Consider the following 14,501-nt stretch of genomic DNA (forward strand, 5'->3'; position numbering starts at 1 on the left):
ACTATCAGCGTCTTTCCAGGGGATTTTTTTATTAAAGGAAGGACAGAATTTAAAGAGCGTCCTTTCCATTTTTAAAAAGTAAATTTAACGGCAGCCAGACAAACATAAGTAGAAAGGAAAGTAAGAAGAGGCCTTTGCTAAGAAATTGTTAGAATGTCGAAACCCCCAGTCTCCCTACTGCAAGGGCTGAAGCCCGGTAAAGACTGATCCAGCCGTCGAGAAGGTAAGAAGTAAAAAGTATTATTTAGAAATAAACATTTTAGTGTAGCAAAGCTACAAACTCTGCATGAAGCGACTAACCACTATGCTGGAAAAAAAATCTGAGGGGCCTCGACGGGTGAAGGATCATGGGTACACGGCACACCAGGGAAAGTATTGCAAACGCACGCAGTCGACGTCCCTTTTCAAACTTCGAAAACAAGATGCAATGCTCTGCACCTGCTACTAGGTGTCGGCCTATGGAAAGCATGCGATTCTAAGTAGATCCACAAGCTTCAGAAATATATTTATATGCAATAGCCGTGATATTATTTGTATTGATCAATACACTCTTGTTGTATAGCCTTGTGTATACAGTTAGCAGTGCCATCTTTATTGCCTGTAGCCCTAGCATGTTTATGTGCTGTGTTGCCTTTCTTGTGTCCATGGTCCTTGTGCAGTGACTTCTTGACAATGGGCACTGTGGAGGCATCATGAAGGAGGGCACAGACGATAGATTCCAGCTTTAACATAATTAACTTTATTAACTTAAATGTCAGGATGGAGAAAGGCCTAATTTGCCCTATGCTAAGGTTGGATTTCCCGACCTAAATAAAACCAAGGAAGTCTGAGTTAAAAAGATTCAACTTAGGAATCTGTCTGTGTCCAAAACCTATGCTTGCCCTCACAACTATAAACCATACAATGTGTAGGGATGTCTGCAACCAAAAAGAAAACCAGTGTTTCACACAAAGTCCAGAGCTACCTACAGCTCGCAGCTTCCTCCAGCTCTCTTCCCAAATTATAAAACGGTTCAACAAAGTAAAGTCTCAAACTTCCCTTTCTTAGGATTAGACAGCAATTCATCTTTTCAGATCTCTGGTCCTCCTTCTCCCAAGTTAGGACTTGGGGTGCCCTTCCCCAGGTCATGTCATTCAAACAGCCCTGAAGTGAAATGTTGAAATGTTCCTTGTTAGAACTCAGTGTTCCCTTCCTCAAGCTCCAAATGCCACACTTTAAACTGTGGAAGACACGAACATTTTGTGTTTCCTTTTGGTTAAATGTTGTTGTTGAATACACAGTTTGGATGAGTTTGCAGCTTTACACATGTTGAAAAAATGACACTGTATATTAGGGCTTCAATATCTTTTGGTTGTCTGTTCTTTTCAAATCACATTATATTTCAGCTTACTGTGGCCGGGTTAGAATAATGTTCTTTTTAGCACTTATGATGGTTAATATGGATTTAAACATCTTCTCTTCTTATTGGCTTTCATCTGGTTAGTATTACATGTTTACATGCAATCACTCAGATGTAAAATATTTCACTTTTGATAGTTCACAGATATAAGTGTTCGTTTCACTTTAACTGGTTTGTACATCGTTCACAAATTTCAAAAACGGGTGCTTTGCCACACGCGACCACTCCAATACAAAGTATTTCCTTCCGTTAAGTAACTGACAAGTATATTTGTGTGTTTCCATGCAGTGATAGAAGACCTTCGAAAACGTGTATCTCGCTACAAGCGACCACTCCGAAACAAAGTATTTGTAGGAAACGTTCAAGTTCACACACGCACGCACCGGGTTTCTCCATTTACAGAAACTCACTGGTTGCTTTAAAAGTTGATTCAGCAGCACTTATCACACAGCCTTATTTCTTCAGTGTCGGGGCTCCAGTTTCTGCCCCTAGACACTCCTGGGATGGCCCTCCAACACAGGGGAACAAGCAAGTTGATTTGAAAGGAAAGGGGCAGCTTCCGAGCACAACTTCCTTTGGCTTTCCCACTCTGCTCCAGGGAGTCCCCACTCCCACACCAGTTTGGAGGCTCCTCTGCTTTCTGCACCAGCCCCCTGGTCCTTCTTCCATCGTTCCCCTTCCCCACTGGGGTTGGCTCCATTTATACACCTGCAGCCCTTTAAAAGGCTGCAGGTGTGGATGATTGTTCAACTTTGTTTGATCACAATTAAAGGGACATGCCTGACTTTCACTACTCTTAGCAGGTTTCTTCCTCGTCCCAGTACTAGAGTGGTGAAAGAGCATAATCGTCATTACTCTTAGTTGTCTCTTCTTCGCCCCAGTACTGTCAAGTGTCCGTGGTGGACAAATGAGGGGAGCTGCCTTATAATAGCCCATAAGGTTGGTGCAGGGTTGGATTGGTTGTTGTTGTTAGGATAAGGGGATACCATGTCTCGCCCAAGGGACCCCACTCCTAGTCCCCAAGGACCCTCCAACCGGTTGACCGCCCCCCTCGCTTCTCTGCCCTCAGGGTCGGCATCCAATATTGATAGCCTTTCCCTGTCCACCTGCGTAGAGGATCCAGGGAGTCGAGGAGTGAGAATACCCTCTGGTTTCTCACAGCGCCCCAACCTAGAAGTGAAGCATCAGATACGATTGTAGCCTGTATTGTTGGGAGTTTGAAGTGCCTGCCTTATAAGAGGTTTCCTTTTGTCAACCAATGCAGACCACATACATCCTCTTTTGTTACTACCTCTAGATCATCCCACTGGTCAGGCACCTGGGATCATAATAATGAAAGCCACTGTTGAAATGTTCTCATGTATAGGCATGCATGCAGTATTATGTAGATGCAGGACACCATAATGCCTAGTACTTTCATTATCTTTCTTACCGTTATCTGAAAGTCTGTCTGGAAACAGGGCGTTATGTTTTCGAATGTCTGGACTCTTTCCAGGGATGAGTAAGCAATAGCTAGTTTTGTGTCTAAAATAGCTCTTAGGAACTGTTTTCTCTGGGATGGCACTATGATTGATTCAGACCTGTCTACAGTGAAACCCAATTTGAAAAGGAGGTCCACTGTCATCTGAGGATTGTTGAGGCAGCTTTCCTGTGACTCCCCTGTTATGAGCCAGTCGACCAGGTGAGGGTAGATGGGAATAGGTTTTCCCTGCGTACATGCATTGCTACCACCACAAGCACTTCTTTTGAATACAGGAGGTGCTGACGCTATTCAGAAAGTTGACACCTTGAACTAGTGATGTAATTTTATAGAAACGTGCTGTGAGCTGGAATCATTGAAATATGGATCTTTTAGGTCTAGCATGGTTAAATATATCCTTTGTAAGGAGTGGAATGACCTCCTGCAGTGTGGCTATTCAGTATTTTTGGGGTTTTATATATGTGCTTGCTAGTCTCCGGTCTAGAACTGGTCTTGTCTTTTTTAGGTACCAAGAAGTAGAGCGTTAATTCCCTTGTTTACCTGGTATGGAGCGAGTTACTCAATGGCGCTCTTTAGTAGAAAGTAGAACAATTGAGATGGGTATCCCCTAAACTGTGGACCTGGGGAACTATGTAAATAGCGAATAAGAGAAATGGGGTCACACAGATAAATACAACAATTCAAAACATTCAAAGACTCAGTAGGGTGAATGGGCAATGAGGGACATGGACAGGTCAGAAGTCAAATTTACACATTGTATTCAATTAATACAAAAAACACAGTAAAAATCATTTTATATCATCCACACTATAACATTTTCTAAAATGCATACAAATACATAATATATATCAAAAATATACTAGAAAAGATAATGTATCTATCTAGAAGACTATCTAATCAGGCACTGCTAACTATAGTGTATATAGCCACTGTGTACCTACAGCAGCTAGGCCACAAAAGTCGGTGCAACAAGGTTATCAGAAAAAGTGCTAAGTACCTTGTCAAAAAAAGTGCTAAGTGCCTAGCAGGTATTCACTTTTGGAATAGCGTCAGCACTTCCTGTATTCAAAAGAAGTGTTTGTGGTGGTAGCAATGCATGTACGCAGGGAAAACCTATTCCCATCTACCCTCACCTGGTCGACTGGCTCATAACAGGGAAGTCACAGGAAAGCTGCCTAAACAATCCTCAGATGACAGTGGACCTCCTTTTCAAATTGGGTTTCACTGTAGACAGGTCTGAATCAAGCATAGTGCCATCCCAGAGAAAACAGTTCCTAAGAGCTATTTTAGACACAAAACTAGCTTTTTTTGACAAGGCACTTAGCACATTTTCTGATAACCTTGTTGCACTGACTTTTGTGGCCCAACTGCTGTAGGTACACAGTGGCTATATACACTATAGTTAGCAGTGCCTGATTAGATAGTCTTCTAGATAGATACATTATCTTTTCTAGTATATTTTTGATATATATTATGTATTTGTATGCATTTTAGAAAATGTTATAGTGTGGATGATATAAAATGATTTTTACTGTGTTTTTTGTATTAATTGAATACAATGTGTAAATTTGACTTCTGACCTGTCCATGTCCCTCATTGCCCATTCACCCTACTGAGTCTTTGAATGTTTTGAATTGTTGTATTTATTCGTGTGACCCCATTTCTCTTATTCGCTCTTTAGTAGAAAGGCTTCTTTTATAAAGTTCATGATGGTATTACAGAAATCCTCGGTTGTGGGGAGGTAGGTTGCGTGGTGTTTCTAGCAACGCTATGCAGAATCCCTTTGTGACCATGTCTAGCACACGCTATTCCAATGTTATGCCCTCTCATGCATGGGTAAATTAATGTTATGTGCCTCCCTGTGATAGTGGCAGGGGGGGACCAGAAGTTTTGGGTCACTGTTTAGAGGAGGGTGATGATGGATTTTTAGAATCTGGCATGGTGGACAGATTTAGGAGGCCACCCTAGTTATAGTTAACAGGAAACTCTGAGAGGGTAGCCAAAAACCAATAAGGTAAACGTGGAGAGCAGTCAAGGTTATTCTCAGGAGTGTGCGAGTTAGGTCAGGGGTCCGCAATGAGTCGACACAGTGAAGCAGACAATTAAATTTGGACAGGAATGCATAAAAATACAACATTTATTCTAGGCCTTATAGAGACACTAAAAATGAAACTAGAGGGTGATATTATCGGACAGTACTCAAACATATATGCATTCACAATAGGATCTTAAAATACATTTGGATGACTTAGGCATTACAAGAGGTAAGTACATTAATGCAGAAATGCAGAAAAGATGTAACCAAGTCACAAGCGATATTCCCTAACTTCAGTTGTACAATCCCTAAGAAGAATGGGGCCTTGTGCCCAAAAGTCACAGGAGCCACAATGCTTCTCTCCCCAGAATGTATCTGTAGCAGATAAGTTACTTGTGCTGGTGATTGTTTAAAAGAAGAGATTAAACAAAGCTACTAGGTAAGAGAATTTCTATTCTTATCTTTCAGATTGTGCTACCCAGGTTCAATAACCAAAATGCAGTGTGGAATGGAAGGATAACAAGAGATCTGTTGTCAATGTTATCCTAGGGAGGACAGGGGAAACAAATGCTTTTCGTTTACTTACTGCTCTGAATCCGATTTTCTCAGAGGACTGGATGGGTCAACTAGGACTCGCAGGAGGTTGAATTTCATGCTGTTGGTTCTGGTGAGATGTGAGCAAATTGTGGGGGCGGGAGTGCACAGCTAGTTGTTCTTATATGTAGGTTTGTAAAGTATACATTTTGAGTCGTCAAGTTGAAGGATTTGAAGAAATATTCAGGTATTATTTCAGGTGCAGGCGGGCTGTCGTCACAAGACCACTTGGGACACAAAATATGTAGGAAACCTGAACTGCGTATTGCTAAGCGGTAAGCCTAGATGCACTCCTAAAGAACCTAAGTTCAATTGTTAAATTCACACAACATTAACTGATTCTTTGTTGCCAAGAGCTTGCATTAATGCTGGTTATTTCAGAGAGTTTTATGTTAATTATTCAGTAAACATTTCAGCGGTAACTTCAAATGAAACTTTGGATTCAATAGACCAGAAATGTCAAACAACATATGCACAAACTTTCTATGGATAAGGTTCATTTTAATTGACCTGTCACCATTTTCTTCAAAGTAAGGTTTCAAAACAAGGTTATAAAAAACACAAACAGTATGATACACACTTTCTGGGACATGACATAGACCTTCTTAAAGTCATGCAATTATTACAGTGTGTCGTATTAATCATCAAATACAATTTTCTCATGTACATATCAGTTCCCTATTCGGGAGACTTTGTGGGAGTTTTTTTTACGAAATAGCGGCTCCCTCCAGGGAAGCCCTTTTATAGATATTGCAAATAACCAACGCGTTTCGGAACTCATAGATCCATCTTAAGGGTGGGGCTTCACTGTTCCTGTGTTCTAAGGGTATTTTAGCAGTGGGTCTATTCTTTAAATCTTTTCCTGTGGGAAAATGAAAAGTAAAAGATATTTTAATCTAATTAGTTCAATGGGCTAACTAATGAGGCTGGTGAGATGTGCCCAGGAGCTGCGGGTGCAAGCATTCTTCGGGTCTGGTCGAGGAGTAGAGTGAAACCTTTGGCGATGGAGAAATGCAGGATGCACCGATGCAGCCCTCTTCAGGACACTTCACAGGATGTGGGAAGGCGAGTTCCAGCGCCGGCCACTGCACACAGACGACGGCAGGCGTCCTTCCAGTCGCAGGAGTTTGGAAACGAGGATGGTAAAAAGGTACATTGGGCCACTGATGCAATAAATCTGCATGCACCTCTAGCAAAGCCAAATCTAGGTAACAGATATCATTAACCCAGCGCTCAAATGGGGTACTTGAAACACCCCACGCCTGGGCATCATATGGGTGACTGAGGACCATATAATCTTAAAGGGTTGCTCTGGTAGGGGGATTTCAGTTGAAGATCTCCTGACCATCACAAATAGGTCAGCGATCCATAAAGGGGAAAGGGAAAAAGCAAAAAAGTCAAGGGGGCCCTAAAAAGGTCCTACAGAAAATCCGAAAATGAAATTCGGTCTTGACAACTCCAGATCAGATGATTAAAATGAGTACTTTATTCTAAAAAGGGGGCACTCCCAAGAAGCAGGCTAAAGACTTGATTATGGACAAAAAGATGGCCTTTCAACCATGATTGGTAGAGAATCACCTCCTTTCAGCCACACAATGTCAGCATAGGAAAGGCCCAATTTTGTGTTTAATCATAAAGAGAAATTGCGAAAGTTCATAATTTCTCCCAGATGTGCCCCAGAGGGTTTATTAATGATGAGAGTACCATTCTTTATTCTATTTCTCAATTCACTGGTTGGGAAAAGGTTCAAGCAACTCTACAACATGCCCAAATGTTTGACGGGCCATCCATACCCAGAATCTTTAATCTAGTTGAACCCAAGTACCTTTTCGTCCTCGTGCAGGATAATCCACTTGCACTCCCTAAATGACATCTTATTTGTTCTACAGTGCTGTATTTTCTATATACATCAAACAATTAGATATGGGGAAGCTTTGACTCAGTAGTAACTACCGGCAATTGTTCAGGGTGCCATACGTTCGATCACGCTTAGCCTGTCTCTGCCATTACAGACGTTACCTATATAGGCAATCACGTGTTCGGTTCCATGTCTTTAAATCTGTTCTAAGACATTGGTTATAACTTAGAATCAGAGTGAAAGCATTATTGCAGATGTAGGAATTGTTTTTTAATGTATACCACTGGGGGCTAACAATCACGTTCTCAGGCATCCATATTTTATTTTTTTAACTAGGTCCACTTCCCCTTTTACCACAGAGTTGTTCTGATCTCTGCGGGGGAAACAAATGATACTCCTGCAGGATTCTTTTACACAAATCCTATGAAAGACTGCCTTAGCACTGATGTAATGTCATGGCATGCTCATCCTGATCAGTGGAGAACCGAGGGAAAGGCATGGCAGGGAAGCAAGGCCCAAGCCTACCTGCACAGAGAAGTGGGACCCCAGCCTTGCTGCGTGGGGAAGCAGGACCGCAATCTGCCAGGAGATATCAGCCTCTGCTGCCAACAGAACACTATTGAAAGAAGTCAGAAAGGAAGAACTAGAGGAACATGGGACACCAGCAAGCAGCACATTCATTGCCTCAGTGAAGAAACATCTGCTTTGTGCTCCTTTTGAGATGTGAAGCACCAGCTTGGAGAGGTGAGCTGTTGGCTGAGTGTACAACACTGCTTTACCATGCTCTGCTGTTTTTCACCCCTGGTCTTCTATTTTCCGGTGCCACCTGTGAAAGGGTTACCGTCAGAGGGGGATGGGGATTCTGCCCACCCATGGTGTGAGTGAGTTGGATGTGCACCAGTCCCTAGCCTTCCTGAGGGTGCTTTGTATATGAATGCTGGTACCCCTGTCCCGTCCGCAATGCCCAGCAGCCTCTCTTCTGCTGGCCAGTGGTCGCTTGTCTTTTTTAGAACCGCAAAAATACACCTGGTTGCAACCAAGAAAATCCGGACTAGAACCAGGGGAATTGAATCGGGAACACACATATAATGAACTTGGATTATTCCTGCCAGAAATGGGACATTCACCACCTGATCTACAACCCCAAGTCAGACCCGAGGTTAATGGTGGGGCAATAGAAAAAGGAACAGAATGAGAAGGGATTGAGGGGAGCCAGAGAAATCGTCTTCAAACCCTTGGAGACAAATCTCACCAGCGCACAGAGAAAGCCACAAAGAAAAGGAAACGCCTGATGGCTGCCGCCCTGCACATGGAGATTGAACAGGGCTGTGGCTAAAACCTTCTTAAACCTACCAGAGGATGTGCCAAACCCCACAGCAGAATAGCTTAGTCAGAGATTCGCCAAAGGGAGCATGTGACAAGGGAGGCCAATGGGAGCAGTGGGGAGAGTTGGACATGGGCAGGCTGGGCTATAAAAGCTCAGCCAGCACAGAGGAGATTGAAAGCTGCTCAAGTGAGATCAAGTGGAGCGGTGTATTGCTCTCCTCTGAAAAGTGCACGGAACTACCATAAATCACCAGTGCAATTATAGAGCAAATACTTCAACCCAACAACAGACACAATAATTCACAGCCACGCACACTTTAGAAGATAATCAGCTCTTTACGGCTATTTATTCAAAGCTTACAGGTACATAGAAATCACTCAAAAAAACTCACATGGACATAGATCACAGAAAACATAAAGAAGTCAAAGAAAGAATACATCACTGTGGGCGTAACTTAACAAAACTTCATCTCGCCAGAAGCGGCTGAAAGACCCCGATAACAGCCAGGCCGAGAGCACAACAGCCCACAGGAGTGTCGGACCGAAGCGTCCCCCCTCCGACTGAGGTCTTTGTGCTTATCCCGTCTGACCGTTGAGGGGTTTCCGCATATATGCCCTCCTCAACAAGGGGTGGCAACTTCTCGAACCTTCTGGCAATGCGCTTGCGCATTGATGGGTGACCGTTGGTTGCCAGCTGGGTCAACCGACAGTAACCTCAAGGAGCAAAGCGCTTCCCTCTCCTAAACGCCCCGGAAAACAATTCCATAACTCATCTCAAAACCTTGGCGCAGGCATAGCAAACCAAAACAAACTTCGCTATCAGGTACCAGCCGGCACCTGCGGATCTTAGCTTTCCCAGCGCCGTGTCCTTGGCTGAGAAGGCCTGCATTCCAAGCCCATCAGCGAATAACGTTGAAAACATGTTTCGCAAACCAAGTGTAGCTTTCCACTGAGGCATGGATAAATATCCATTATGGCTCTGAGTCCCCCCAGAATGCACTGCGCACCAGCGCCATGTTTTAGCTCAACCATCACAAGCGGTGTAGATCATGAGAAAAGGCAGAGGGCGGACAGTGGAGTGGAGTGCTGAGGAGTTTGCAGCAATGTTCTGAGAGTGTGTAGGTAAGGTGGTGTGTATGAGGAAGAGTGGTACCAGTTGAATCTGGTGTAGTGAGGAGGTGAAATGCGAGCGAGAATGGTAGAGAGAAAGATTGAGAGAGGGGGAGTAGTGCAGGGGGAATTAGTGAGTGATAAAGAGTGTATGGTAGGAGGGTGAGAAGATGGTGAAAGCGGTAGTGCGAAGTATTGGTGAGGTCGGAGTGAAGCGGGGGCAGTTGGAAGAGATAGGCAGAAAGTGTGTGATAATATTAGGAGAAAGAGGTGTAGATACAGGATTGAGATAAGGGAGAGGGGTGAAGAGCAGGAGTGTGGAGAGAGAGAGAGAGAGAAAGAAGAAGAGATTGGGTAAGGAGTGAAGGCAGGTGGCAAAGAGGGCAGGAGTGGAGCTACAGACATAGCTGGAGAGTAGAAAGATCTCTGGGGAAGAAGCGCAGAGATTGATGTAGTGGGAGAAATCGAGGTGGAAAGAGAGAGGGATTGTGAGGGAGAGACAAGTGGAGAAACCTTGGTGAAATCTGTCTGCTGACAACAGGGAGGGGAGCACTTAGAGATTCCCTGAGGGGGCTACATACAAAGCCTTTGGGTTTTCCTCCCAGATCAGAAAAGACCTTGACAGTAGGGATTACCTTGTTTTACAACACCTTGGGGATGTTCTGGGGGCCAAGGTAGAGGGGATGTCGAGAGAGCAGTAGGGGCCCTCTTAGTTTCAACTGTCTCAGCTTTCCCAGATCAGTTATTTAAACGTTTAAAAAAGCACAATAAAACGACTGTGTGGATTGTTTAGGCCAACTGTGACACTACTATGTGTGCATGCAGCACAGCAGGCTGTGGTTTTATAGAAGACAAAGCACCAGCAATCCTGACAGCATCTTCTAACATCCTAACTTTCAATATTTCAATATTCTCCAAGTGGAGAACACTCAATCCTAAGGCAATCTGTTGTAAACTATGCTATATATTACTTGACATATAAAACCCTAAGCAATAACATAAAATAAAATAGAACGAAAATAAAACACTTACCCTTCAGCCCAATCAAACCCCATAAGCTGCAACACATGGAACAAGTGCCGAAAGTGAGTTTCCTGGCTTTTATCTGTCTTAGAATAAAACAAATGTAGGTTTATGAACCCTCTCCTTAGACCACTGAACGAGACAAACATTCATAATGGGGCAAATCATTTAAGACGCTCTCTCAAACAAAATCTATTAAATTTAACCTAATCAGGATTTACAAAGCTTTAATAAAGAGGTAGAAAGAGAAAAGAAGGGAAGAGAAAAGGAGGAGAAAAAAAGGCGTGAAAGGAGGAGGAAATAAATAAGGGTGCAACATGAGGCACAGAGGACGCCTCCATCCAATGTACAGAGAACCCTAGATTGAAACATGGTTCCTCAACATAATTGGCAAGGATCCCCCACTACATTTTGTGTTTAACAATTTAGAGAGAGGGGCGCTGGTTATAAAGAGGGATAGGTGGCCTATTAGGGGCAAGAGAGGACTTAGTTTAGGAGTTTACTTTTCCATTTTCGTAGCATTTTGTTTAAATGTCTGCATGGCCTGCACTCCACCTTATCCATCTGAACGGGTCTCTTTCTGCTCGATCCTTGAAATATGAATCTGAATTTCTTCTGCCCCTTATCCCTCTTATGTCCAATCTCATGTATGCTCATTCTCCCAGCTTGCACCAAAAAATTTGAATCAACTTCCACTTCCTATTTTGTCACTTTCCTCTCTTACACTGTTTGGCTATCGTCTGAAACACCATCTTTTTTCATTTAATTTTTTCATTTAATTCCTCAAATTGTAAACTTAAATTGTACCGTTTTAAAAGTCTGTTAAGTGCTTTGGCAAAAGCGCAATCCCAATCTAATAAAATACTAATACAAATGGTGAAGATACATAGGGCGGAGAAGAGTTGTGTTATCCGTACGCACACAGACACACCCACCCCTTGTGCATGGACTGGTGGGATCAACCAGTCTCAGCATATTCTCAAAGATCCAGCCATTCTGAGCCTTTTGAAGCATCCCTGGAACACCTGGTGGACTGCGCAGCTCTCCAGTGGACTACCTCAGTAGAATCTTTGCCGTTCCATGTTCATCGCCGGAACTTCGATTATCGTGAGTTTGTGGGTCGCCTTTCTGCCAAATTTCAGAGTCCCAGTATCAAGGGATCCAGCTCTGGAAGGTCTCCAACTGCGACTGGAAAGACGCCTGCTGTTGCTCGTGTGTGCGGTAGACGTCGCTGGAACTCACCTTCCCCCGTCTGGTGAAGTGTCCCGAAGAGGTCTACATCAGTGTCTTCTGCATTTCTTCTTTACAAAGGGTTCCACTCTGCTCCTGGAACCAAGTAGAAGAATCCTTGCACCCGCAGCTCCTGGGCACCTCTTACTGGAATCAATGGCGGGAAAACCCTACCTGCAGCGACACCCAGTAATTGCAATGTATTCACCTCCCCCTATTCTCCTTAGAACAAACCTTAGAATAAACTTTGGTTATTCCATTCCATCACTTTTTGATCATCACATCCAAGAGCTTGAATTTAAAAGATAGTAATATAATTTTACTGGCCTATAACATTGTAAAATATCTTCTGAAACATTTCACCACCACAAGAACTGTTCCTACATCAGCCCCCTCTCCTAAGAAGAAGTGCTGTGACTTTTGTGAACAAGGCCCCATACATCACAGGGATTGGACGTATAAAGTTAGGGCATAATTCTTGTGAACTGGTTTCATTCTACTGCATCACTACTTACCTTCTTTTAGTTGTCTAAGGTATTGTATGCATTCCTACAAAACTAAATGTGACTGTATAAATGTTTGATAATCGAGTATTGCGTGATATTACTTAGACCCTCCAGGATATTGTGGCATGAAATGGCAAATTTTGCAGCATGAAATGGCAAATTTTGCAGCACAAACCTTTACTTACTGCAACATTTTTGCAGCACATTTTCTTTAATTGACTGGTGGGTGTAACATTGCCACATTACAGGAAAGAGGCAGTGTGCAAGACTACAAGCGAGCCAGGGTGTCATTATTTGTACCTTTTGTATAAATTTAATAGGAAGAGCCCCAGATACGTCTGGCTTGCCAGAACAGTGTTTGTGTTGGCTACGTTTTTGGTTTAATGTGCATGCCTAGTTAATATTATTAACTGTATTGTTCATTATCAGTTGAAATGCTGAAAAATATTCCCCTTCTATGTTCTCCAATCCCCAAAACACCCACACATCTCTCACTTAACAGACCTCACACGTTTCACCAATTCCCCATCACAACTTGCATCCCCGAACCTCTTCCTCTGGCAGTATACAGTCCTTTATTCTTTTGTGCTAATTCCTCACCTTGCATCCTTTCCCACATTCCATTGCACTCTTCCCTCGTCATTTCTCCCAATCTGCAGCTCACTATCTCTTTCCTGCCAAACGCTCCCTCTCTGCTTTCTGGCCCACTGCTCCCCCTGAGCACATGCTCCCTCTACTTTCTGTACCTCTGCTCCTTTCTGATTTATGGCCCACCTCTTCACTACTTCCTTTCTGCTCTTGTGCCCCCGCTGCCCCCTCTGACCCACTGCTCTCCCTCTGCTTTCTTGCCTATCACTCCACATCTCACCCTTCACTCCCCCTTTCTCATTTCTCTCTCATATTGTGATCATTTTTTTAAAAATGATATTTTGACCCAGATCCTCCAAAAATAGGGCATCTAAAAATATAACCGAGGATATGCTATTCTTAGATAACCCCTTTTTCGGGAATGAGCAGGTCACCTTGTTCTCAAAGGTGACCTGCGCATTTCCACGGGACTGGGCTGTAGGGCAAATGATGCGTTGTAAAATGCAACACCCCAAAAAAAGCATTTCTATTACATTTGAGGAGCAGAAATGCAAGTGAGACAGCAGCGGTTCACAACTCTGCTGTCACGCTTAAAAAAACAAAAAATGTAATGATGGGGTCATGCAGTTGCACCCTCCGTGAGCCTATTCAAAGCAGGCGCATAGGGTCGCCTACAATTTCTGCACATTTAAAAGCGCATCTTGTTTGAAAATTTGGGATGTGCTTTTAAATGCACAGAAACGCCCGCTGATACGTGCAAAGGGGTGAAAAAGGCCATCTAAAAGGGTGCATATAAAAAGCACCCATTCAGATGTCCTTTGTGGATTGGGCTGCTCTTATTTTGGTGCAAGTGATGAGATGTGCTTGTGCATTTAATTTCTTGCATCAAAAAAAGTTTGAGAACCTCTCTCTTCTGTTTCTTTCTCCTCCCTCGGACGTGGTTGCCTGTGCGGCTGCAACTCTCTGGCAACATCAGCCTCGGATTTCCCTTGCAGTGAGGCACGGACATTTAGCAAGGTAAGCTCCACAATACTGGGTTTCCCGAAGCGGCGCGCAACGGCGCATTTAAGGTGACTTTCAATTATACCCTAACTTCTGCCTGCATTGGCACTGTTAACATCCTACTTTGGGGTGTATTTTATTGGAATCCTCTGTTTGCAATTGCTGTGTGCCTTATTTCGTTTTTGCTAAATTCGCCATTCCAAGATGGCCGTGTTATCTGCCTGCACTGGGGTGCTGGGCATGGTGCTGCTGGGGGGCTTTGATTGGCTGTAGCCCTGTTCATCTGGGCCAATGGGAAGGCCGGCAGGCTTGGCCGGCCCTCCTCACAAGGCCCACTCCTAAGGCCCTGT

At 43.6% G+C, this 14,501-nt stretch overlaps 1 protein-coding gene across 3 annotated transcripts in view; it reads right to left on the minus strand.

Annotated features, from left to right (window-relative positions):
* The window catches only part of RARS2 (arginyl-tRNA synthetase 2, mitochondrial), an 816,998-nt gene that overhangs the window by 261,107 nt on the left and 541,390 nt on the right, over nucleotides 1–14,501 (minus strand). For all 3 annotated transcript variants that reach the window (XM_069606382.1, XM_069606383.1, XM_069606384.1), the window contains one exon: nucleotides 10,835–10,911. In XM_069606382.1, coding sequence (XP_069462483.1) covers nucleotides 10,835–10,911 — 77 coding nt within the window. The remainder of the gene's footprint in view (nucleotides 1–10,834; nucleotides 10,912–14,501) is intronic.

Source organism: Ambystoma mexicanum, chromosome 4p (genome assembly GCF_040938575.1).
Source record: "Ambystoma mexicanum isolate Mex_15411 chromosome 4p, UKY_AmexF1_1, whole genome shotgun sequence".
Taxonomy (NCBI): domain Eukaryota; kingdom Metazoa; phylum Chordata; class Amphibia; order Caudata; family Ambystomatidae; genus Ambystoma; species Ambystoma mexicanum.